The sequence below is a fragment of the Montipora foliosa genome, chromosome 13 (genome assembly GCF_036669935.1).
Source record: "Montipora foliosa isolate CH-2021 chromosome 13, ASM3666993v2, whole genome shotgun sequence".
Classification (NCBI taxonomy): domain Eukaryota; kingdom Metazoa; phylum Cnidaria; class Anthozoa; order Scleractinia; family Acroporidae; genus Montipora; species Montipora foliosa.
In genome coordinates, this window is record NC_090881.1 from 29439001 (window position 1) to 29449272 (window position 10272).

General features: G+C 39.0%; 1 protein-coding gene across 7 annotated transcripts in view; it reads left to right on the forward strand.

Annotated features, from left to right (window-relative positions):
- LOC137983518 (retinoblastoma-like protein 2) overlaps positions 1–10256 on the forward strand; it is a 23345-nt gene extending 13089 nt beyond the window's left edge. For 6 of the 7 annotated variants that reach the window (XM_068830675.1, XM_068830677.1, XM_068830676.1 and 3 more), the window contains exons 4-11: positions 984–1061; positions 1430–1561; positions 3564–3608; positions 5041–5099; positions 5778–5885; positions 7241–7266; positions 7432–7485; positions 8952–9370. In XM_068830675.1, coding sequence (XP_068686776.1) covers positions 984–1061; positions 1430–1561; positions 3564–3608; positions 5041–5099; positions 5778–5885; positions 7241–7266; positions 7432–7485; positions 8952–9065 — 616 coding nt within the window. In that variant the 3' untranslated portion in view covers positions 9066–9370. Of the gene's footprint in view, positions 1–983; positions 1062–1429; positions 1562–3563; positions 3609–5040; positions 5100–5777; positions 5886–7240; positions 7267–7431; positions 7486–8951; positions 9371–9390 lie in introns of those variants that run through there. The other variant, XM_068830673.1, reaches the window with a different exon arrangement.
- The last annotated feature ends 16 nt before the right edge of the window (positions 10257–10272 follow it).

Below are 10272 nucleotides of genomic sequence, written 5' to 3' on the forward strand. Positions count from 1 at the left end.
AGTATTCAAAGCTACCGCTACATGTACAAGGATCAGAGGAAAGTAGAAACATACGTCGAACAAATGAAACAGGAATCGAAGTGGTAACCACCAGCTCAGAAAGCCGTGCACTGGGCTACTGAGCTACTCTTGTCTACATTACAGCCTTAGCTACATTACAGTATGAGAAAGATTTTGATTAAAACCCACAGTTTTGTTTTGTCCTTTCTATTGGCTAGCTAATCAGTGTTCGGCACTTACTTTTTTACTAATTTGCCCTGTGGGCAACCAATTTTGTTTTTTTGGTTGCCCATGATTGTTTTCGGTTGCCCACCTTCTAAAGACCTGTTACCAATTAAAACTCAAAGGGGGCTTGTGTAATGTGTGTAAAATGGGTTTGACAGACCAAAGCGACTCCTGCTGTGTGTCCGTCGTGTGCTAGTAGCCTTCACAGTTTTGCTTTGACAAGCATATCTTTAATTAAGCGCTTTTCCTTTTCTGTAAGAGATCAAGGGAGATTCCTTGAATATCTCTTTGAAATTAGGCTGGTTTTGAATTAAATGCCATTTTGTCCTTGTGCGCTTGTTCGATACCAAAGTATCGTAGCGCATTTGGCCATGCGAAAACGGGTTCCATTGAAACAAACATTCTTTTCAAAGATGTTCATCCTTCCAATCTGTTTTAAGGTTTGTACCAGATCTTTTAACAGAAAAATAAATGAAAGCAAAGAGATGTAACATATAGTTATTTCTTTTTATCATGTTTGCGGTGACTATGTCATATTACTAGTCACTTTCTTCGTTGCCAGTCAAATCGTTTCACAAAATATAAGTTGAACAAAAATTCTGATTGGCTGATTGGGCAAGTCTTAGGGTTGTTTACTTGCCCACGGATATATTTCGCTTGCTCCAGGCAAGATTTTTATGGTAGGATTCTACTTTTATCGTACTGGTAATTTTGTAATTTAATTTTTGATGTTATTTTTTGGTTTCCTTTCCCTAAAGGAATGCTGCTATCCAAGTTGGTGAAAATGGAAGGGCTCAGCCCGCAGTACATGACCTGTTAAAGGTTACAAGAATGAGGTAATTATTCCATAAGTTTGTTGGATATGGCATGGTAAATAGCTGGAAGTGTCAAGGCACATAGTGCTGAGTTGGCTTATATAATCACCATTCTGACTCATAACCAACAAGCATGAATGGAATAATGATTACTATTAATATTATTGTTTTATTACATTTTCTTCAAATTCTGAATGCTTGGGCCCTTGGCAATTTTAAAAGCCAGTCTGTTTCCATGTGGTATATGAGCTGATAATGGAGATTGAGAGTGTCTGTGAACCAATCAGAAACGAAATATCTGTGGTTGAAAATTTAATATAATTACTTACTGATCAAATTGCTGTTGCACTTTTATGTTTATTATAACTTCTGTGCATCCTGTCTTTCAGGATGGTGGAATTTTTCCAAAAGATGAAAGAGTTTATTGACGTTTGTGATGTTAAGAACACTGTGATTGAGAGCCTCACTGAATTAAAAAGAACATTTTGTATATCCTCTGCCTTATTTTACAAGTTTACAAGGTATGGAGATATAGGACAACAAAACAAGCACTGTGATTGGTTGCCCCTGATAAAGTGGAAGCTGGATGCCTGAGAAAACCAGGAGATTCCACTAAGGATGGCCAGCTACTTGATGGAGACTGCTTACTTGGCTGGGAAATCCCAGTCATGAGCCCCCATTGCAGCACAGGGACAGGCACCTATCACACCAATAAAAAAGGGGAAATGAGAATGGAGGGAATGGAAGAGGAAACAACCCCCAAAAATGCTTCACAAACATGCTAAGGTTTCCTACTACCCTACGGCAATTCTGTTGCAGTTGTGCCCTACAGTACACACAAGCTGGAAATCATGATGCAGATTGTTCCAGTCTAAGAGCCATTCATGGCCATTGACCACAACTATTACCTAAGCACTCCTGTTGTCAACTGTGTAAAAGTTTATTTAACTGCATCAAAACTGCACCAACAGTCTTTTCATGGTCATTCAGTATTACTTTGCCTACTTTGATCACCTTGACTTCATCTTCTGCCCTCTGTAACGACATACAGATGTTGGTAAAAGTTAAGAATCCGATTCCATCAACACGTCGGCTGACTGTCGGCCGACGCATTGGCCGCTGTTTAATCTTATAACGTATAAGATGCGTCAGTGGTGCGTTGGTGGCGTGTCAGTGACTCATTTGGGCCTTATTGAACTGTTGAAAACCTAAATGTACCTTTTTCAAACTGAACGGAAATGTCTTCGACGGAAAACTTTCACTTGGATATGAAAATAAGAAATTTACTTTTGACCGCCATCTAGTATTTCGCGATATTAGAACCCAGTTCCCATTACGACAAGTTGTTATCAGAACCTAGTTTTCACTCTGGCAAACGCTTTACCCAAGACTATTCCCCAGACTTCGTCTTTATCAGCATTTATATTTACAGGGCTTAATTCTAAGAGGGTGCGAAAAAAATGTGGACATGCGTGACTTTGAAGTATCATTCTGTGGCAAGGAAGCGGGACTGTGAAGTATCATTATGCGGCAAGAACATATTTGAGCACAAGGGAACAACATAATGCAATTGAATTGGACATAGACTTTTGCAAACTTGGTGGCTCGTAAAGGAGCCGTTTTTTTTTTACTTGAAAAAGCCCTCTAGGAATAGAGGGCATCGTCCAACGCCATCGGCAACAGCCTTTTCGCGATACAAAGTCGTTTCACAAACGGCAACAGATCGCCCAGCTGCCTCGGCACTCCTGCTCGATCCTTTTAATGGAAAGTTTCGGGTCTCCCAGCCTCTCCAGGGTGCTCTGGTATGTCACTTCGTTTACAATTCGCAGACGAGTCGGAAGTTTGGTGCCAAGAGAAAGTATAAGAGAGGGAGAGTATCGAAAGGTCCGTGGGTATTTGGCGTAGTGGAGCGAGGATCGCAGAAGGTGCTGCTCTTCCGCTGCGTTCCCGACCGAACTAGAGAGACCCTTGTTCATCGTCTCATCACTACACATATCCAACCTGGAACTGTCATCTACTCAGATCAAAAGTCAATGATCAATAAAGAGTTTAAACTTCCTAATCCTTTATAATGAACGAAAAATAAGCATGTCAGTCGACTTGCAAATAACTCCCCGTTTTGGTAACCGACCCTTTCCAAAACATCGAGAAGACCTAGGTACTAGTGTTTCAATTTAAAAATGGTGGCTATTTGCCAGTGTTTTGACCAACGTGTCGGTAGTGTGTCGGCCAATGCGTCGGTAGTGTGTCGGCCAATGCGTCGGTAGTGTGTCGGCCGATGTGTAGGTAGTGTGTTGGTGGTGTGTCGACCGACGCGTTGGTGGGATCGGATTCTTAACTTTTACCCAGATGTTTTCCACTTATATACAGTCACAGCATCAGCTGATAAAATGCAAAAAAAAACTTTATACTGCTTACATGTATTTGATTTAATAATATATTGTTGTACTGAAAGAACATGCTTGGAAAAGTGGAAATACATGTAAGGTCTCAAGACTGAATAATTTTATTTTCACTTTTCAGAGTTATGCCATTTGTACTTAAAGATCAAGCATTTTGTTGTGAAAGGTAAACATGTCCATGATAACTCTTTTGTATAAAGAATCAAGATGAAATGTCAATACTTCAACTGTAGACATGTCATGACAACATGACATTGCCGACACCTTTATTAGCAACTATCATTGAGGAACTCAGTTGGTAAGAGCAATGGTCTCCTGCATCCCAATGTGTTATTATTTTAAATACAAAAAACATATGTACCTTTAAATTACCTGCTCCTTACAACTGGGCTTGTCAAGGTAAATTAAACAATAATTGATGCAAATAAACATAATCAATTTCTAACAATCCCAACTGGGGCAGGCATGCAGAGTTTGTGAGAAATGCAGTAGAAGATTTGAGTAGGGACAACCCACAACACAGTTCTTGGGACCATGTTTTGGTTGAGTTATTAATTAATTTAGGTCCAGATAAGATTAAAATGACAATGCTTGTCTGAGTACAGTTGCTCCCCACCCTGGGAAGTTTTGCAGCCAGTTTCTCCTCTTGGTTGCATTTACATGTACTTGGTTACTGGACTACATCTCAGCAATTTTGTTCCAGATTTTAAGTCTTTTCTTCCTTATTGATTGTCTCAGTATGTTGGTCCTCGTCATGGTGCCCACTTGCAAGGTTGCCATGGATACCTTCTTCCCTCTTCAGTACTGATCATTTCCCAGCTCGATCATCTTTAATTAAAGCGCAAGCTCCAAACCTACTAAGAAATTATCATTAAATTTTATCTTACTAGTAGCTAAAATTGATTTGATCTTTTTTTTGAGAAAAGCCAAAAGGTGAACAACCCACCCACCCCAGCACTTGATCATGTGATCTCTTGAAATAAAATTCCAGTTATTTTTACAATCCAGTAAAGCCATGATCCTTGCTGTCCTCAACGTAATTTTTAGCAATTGCGTAAAGAAGCCTGAAAAATTAAGGACTTCAACAGGGTTTGAACCTGTGACCTTGTGATACCGGTGCAGCGCTCTAACCAACTGAACCGGTCATTTGTGGGTTCAAATGTTCCTGTGATGAATGAATCAACAAACAAAATGATATATGAAGTGAATCGTATATTGAACTGCGGATATGAAATCAAGTAAACCTATGATCCTCGCAGTTATGAACCCAATTTTTAGCAATTGCCTGAAAAATTCAGGACTTCAATATAATTATGATTCATTTCATATATCATTTCGTTTGTTAATTCATCACATGAACATTTGAACCCACAAATGACCAATTCCATCGTCAGTGGCTTCATAGCTCAGTTGGTTAAAGGATCGCCCTGAATTTTTCGGGCTTCTCTAAACATACGCTAAAAAATGTTCATAACTGCAAGGATCATAGCTTTACTTGATTTCATATCCACAGTTCAATATATGATTCATTTCATATATATAATTTTGTTTGTTATTTTTACAATGTTTGTTGTGGATTGCCAACTTTGTTCTTACAGTGAGAAAGCAAAGGACTCTTTCTTCAAGACTTGCTGGCTTTTGTTTATTGTTTGCAAAGGTAATCTTTTTTCTTTCCAGTCACGAAGCCCATCGTACATGTATGTTTGGAGCTGATTGCCGCCAGTATAATATTGTTTCCCCATCAGCCCTAATAACTCATCCAGGTTTTTCCCTTGTGCTTTGCCCTCTGTTTCATTTCCAATAACCAACATCGTCGCTCTTTGGAGGTTGGGTGCCCGAAACATCCTGGAGCTTCCACTATTGGCAGTCAGCTCCAAGATGGAGACTGCACCGATGGCTGGCAAAACCTGACAACCCAGCCATGAGCCTCCACACCCCCGAGAAAAAACAGGCACCCGTCACACTGATACACAGTGGAAATCAGAGGGTGGGGAGGGAGGGAACAAAAACCGCTAAACGCTCCACACACAATGCTCCTACTTCCCGCCACACTGATAAGTAAGCGCTACAGCCCAAAGCGCGAGGAATTCCACGCATGCACAAGTATACTAAAAACCACTGAACAATTGGTTGCAGTCGCTCCTAGTTGTTTACTTGGTTAAACTTCGTTTAACCTCATTAAACCCAATAAGTGCATTTTTCCCAATTATTTTATTAACACTGTCTTTTGCTCCAGTGTCAATGGCTACATGTACTTAAGAATGTAGTTTCATTTTTGACACTCTGGAAGATAATAATGTAATAATAACATATTTTGTACAAATGTATGTGCTAGGTTGGCAGTCACATCAAGTGGGAGATTTAATGACAGCATTTTACCTGCTTTTGTGTTGTGTGGATTTTGTACATCGAAAGTTCTTTGCCAACAGACAAAAACCTTTAGGTGAGTGCAATTCATCGTTCATGCAGATTCTTACATTTAAATTAAGGCACCATCAGCTAACCTACACATGCACAAGTAAATACATAAATATGTGAGTACACTGATACTGTGAACCACCTGGTATTGGTATTAAAATATTGTGTTAGCCTTAATTGCCATTGGTAATGCATGACTATAAGCCTGCACCAGTAATGAGGATGAGACAACCTGTGAACAGTGAACTTAAGCAATTTAAATTAATGGCAACAACAACTTGATTACAACAATACGGCTTCCCAGAGGCACTGGGTACAACAACCAAACACAGGTACATGTAACAACACTTGCTTGCCCAGGATGACCTGGCTTTTGACTGAGTCAATTACACAGGGTTTCTTGGCATCTGGCAATAGATTGTTTATACTTTGTTACAAACTTTAGTCAGTACGGCCTTGACCCTTCTGTTCTGGGCATCCAACCTCCCCAACAGCCATGAAGGAAAAACCTGGAACCACGTCAGGGCCGCGTTAAAAGCTAACGGCTACCCATCAGCTGTTATTTCCAACATTCTCAATAAGAAGCCATGCACCCCCACCTACAGTTCCTCCACCAGAAGAACTGGTTTCTATGTTTTTCAAATGGGTCAAACCATTGGATACATACCAGGGTTATGCTTGCCTCCCTTATATCAGTGGCCTAACCAAACCTCTGACGAGATTACTCCGTAACAATGAAATCTGTGTGGTCAACAAACCCTTCAAAACCCTCCAACAAGAATTCCCATTTCCAAAGTACAGACAACCTTCAGATCTCCAATGTGACGTTGTTTATAAAATCCCTTGCAAAGACTGTCCTTGGAATTAAATAGAAGAAACCGGAAGATGCTTTGAAACCCGAAAAAAGGAACGTCATTGAAACTTGAAGAACTATACAAAGGACTCAAATGTTGCAAACACATGCGTGGCAAAACAATCGTTCCATTGACTTCGATAATGCTTGTGTTATTGACAAAGGCAATTACCGCATTTGAAAAACACTCTAGAATCTTGGCACACAGCTAAAACTGTCGACACGGAAAATAACTAAAATACCGTTGTCTAGGCAATACTCTATTTTATTGTTATTAGACCTCATTTACTGTACATTTTTATCTCTTAGCTTTTTTCACACTTCTTTTTGTATTCTTTTTTTTTTGGCAAAAAATTTTTGCACCCCTTATCGTATATATTTTTTCGTTTGCGTGCTAAATTTGCCATTCGTTAATGGCTATACACGTAGACTGATATAGCCAAAAGCTTATGTTTTTAATCTTTTTTAACCACAGAACGTTTTTTAACTTTAGTAAGAGTAACTGTTGCTTTCATTTATACTTACAGACTTTTTAGAGACAAACATTACTTTGGTAGGTGCAATGATTCCATTATGTCCTTGGAAGCATTTTTATTCAATTTGTTTTGTTGTAGCCATATACCAGAGGGTAGATACACTAGTACATCCTTTTTAGATAGGAAAGGGACAACCAATCAGCATCTATTTTTCTGAGAACACTAATTTTGTTCCTTTCCAGGACCAAGGGATTCTGCCAGTGCTCTGCCAAGAGTCCAATGTCTCCTATTCAATGGTAAGGGATAAAATCTGGACCAAAAAAATTCGACAGTTTTGGCAATTAATGCTTGATCACATCAACAATCTGTCAGGAATAATCAATTACAACAACCTTTTATTCATACACTAACATTATAATATTATTTAAATGCATCAATTTATAATGGTATAAAAACTAAGGATAGTACAAATCATGCAAGTCTTTGTCTAATTGATGACACTCAAAAAGCAGTTGTTGAATCATGTTCAAAGCTATTCCATTTGTGTATTCTTTGATTTAAGTAAAGGCTTTAACATGCCTATCACCTCAACATACTTTTCCACTTTATTTATTCTCCTTTGATTGAAAATTCACTTTTTTATTTGCTTTAAAGGACAGAAAAAGTGGTCATACTTTGATCAATAACCGTGCAATGAAGAGGAATGGGCTCAATACCAGGTTGCATGACGCCACGGACTGCTTTGCATTGAGATAGTTATTTGAAAACAGCGATGCAAATTAAATTGATGTCAACCCTGTATCAAACCAATTCCAATTCATTGCTCCAAGATTGTTGATCAAAGTAAGACCACTTTTCCTGTCTTTTAATTTAGAGCCATTTAAATAGTGAAATCTCAATCAAAAAGTTCTAAAAAAACATGATGTATATGGGACGATTTTGGAGAATAAATGAAGTGGAAACATTTGTCGAGGTGCTGGGCACTCAGAAATGCCAGTAATAAGAGAATAAGCAAAGTAAATGTAATAGTGTTATTGTACTTAGAGCAGTTTTCAATTGAGTGTCGAAAGTAATTCACAAATTACTTTGGTTCGCGAATTACTTTGGTTTTGCATTACTTCATTATGGAGTGTTCGGTTGGCTCAATGGGTCGGCATTGTTCTCCAAATGGTGTCCAATGTTAAGCCCCGTTGGGCTGGGTTATCTACTGGATGGGTGACCTTCTAGAGATAACCATTGCCGTATGCTCCAAAGTTCACTCAACTTTCCATCCATTCGTGGTGGGTAAAATGAGTACCTGAGTACTGGGGACAAGTTGTGTTGTGTATGCAACGGGATAGGAGTGGTGCCCACCGCTGCTGTGAGTTGTGGTAGACGCCGCAAGTTACAGTAGAATGCCATGAAAAAGGAGCCTTCTGGTTGCCTTCGACCTCGGTCCTTGACCTTGGCCGACCGCTTGTCTTGTCTTGTCTTTTGTCTTGTCTTGCATTACTTCACTCAGTGATTGGTTCAAAGTTCTTCACTTCGTCACTTTTTCAACCAATCAGAAGTGAAACCAAAACCAATCATGGCTGGCATGTGCACATTTTCCCGCGCTTTGTGTCGGCTACTTGTAATTACTTCGAGTTTTGATTGGTTTACTGGATTGTCTCTGTCCTTTTTGACTGGCCAAAGTAATTACTTTGGTTTTGGTTTTACGACACTCATTTGAAAACCGCTCTAAAGGAAATTGGAGTCTACACTTTGTTTCTTGATTTTATAGGTAAATGCTGTCCACTCACAGTACTTTCAGCCATTTTATGACAGCAAGGTAAATACATTCCCTCAGACAAGCTTGGATGTTCTTAAAAATAATTATCAAAAAGCTGCATTATAAAGAGCCATCATAACTTAAACAGAGAATTTTGTCAGAATGATATCTAACAGCCAAATGAACCATGCCTTGAGTAAACTGTTCAAATCTACAGGGAAATGACAACGAATTAACATGATGGAAAAAGTAACACATTCATCTCATTGCTTCATTTTTTGCATAGAGCATAACACAGTTCATTTCATATACTGTAAATTAAAATATGTGTGGACACTTAAAATTATACCTTTAATGACCTGTGACAACAGAAGAAACTCAGCGGTCAATAAAATTTACATCCCAAGGCCATGCTACTGTTCCTGGCTGACTTTAAAATCCTTTTCCACAGAGCAATACAGAAGGACTACTGGAAGTAAGTTAATAAAAACTAGTTGGTTTGAATTGCCATTTTCAGATTGTACAGGGTTTTCAGTAAGAGCCAGTGGCCGACAAAATCCGCCAGCTATTGCACATTAACTCACTGCCTACTTTTCTTGGAAATTACCCCAAATTTTACGAATAACACGAGAAATATTTGAACTGAACACGAGCCTTGGATTGGGAATGTTTTGCTCATGAAAAGCGGTATGCCAGAATTCTGGGTATTTTCACCAGTGATTTCTATTTTCCTGTCCATGTCAAAGGCATTGTTTGAGGATCAAGCACACACATTTTTGAGGCAACGGTCCAGTGCTACTGTAACAGCAAGTTGCAAAATTGTTGAGACACTTTCATTTAAAAAAAAACACCTTTTCTAGCTTCCAATACCCACCTTATCTAGAATTTAGACCTTTCGCACTTCCCTTCCCCTCTCCCCCTTTCAATGTTTGCAACCATTTTTTTGTCTTGCTAGCAACAATGATAAGGGGGGGAGGGGGTGTGAGAGATAATAGGTAAATTAATAATGTCCCAAGAAGGTGAAGTGTCTCCATTATTTTTGCCACTTGTTGTAGGTGTAAGCTGCCTGATTTGCTATTAAGTACATTTGAAGCCTGACATCAGCAAAAGGTCTTTCCGGTCATGATGGATAAAATACATTGCACACAGCTGTACAGAATGCAAAGGAGTCCTAAAGGGGGCTATGCCACACTATTATAATGTCTTTTGAAACCAAAAATATGTCTTGTCTTCAAATGAATTTCAGAAATTTGGAGTATTCATTTACTCTCTCTGGATGCAGGAAATACATTCTAATTAAGAAACCCAAATTTCAAAGTTTTCCCAGGGAAGA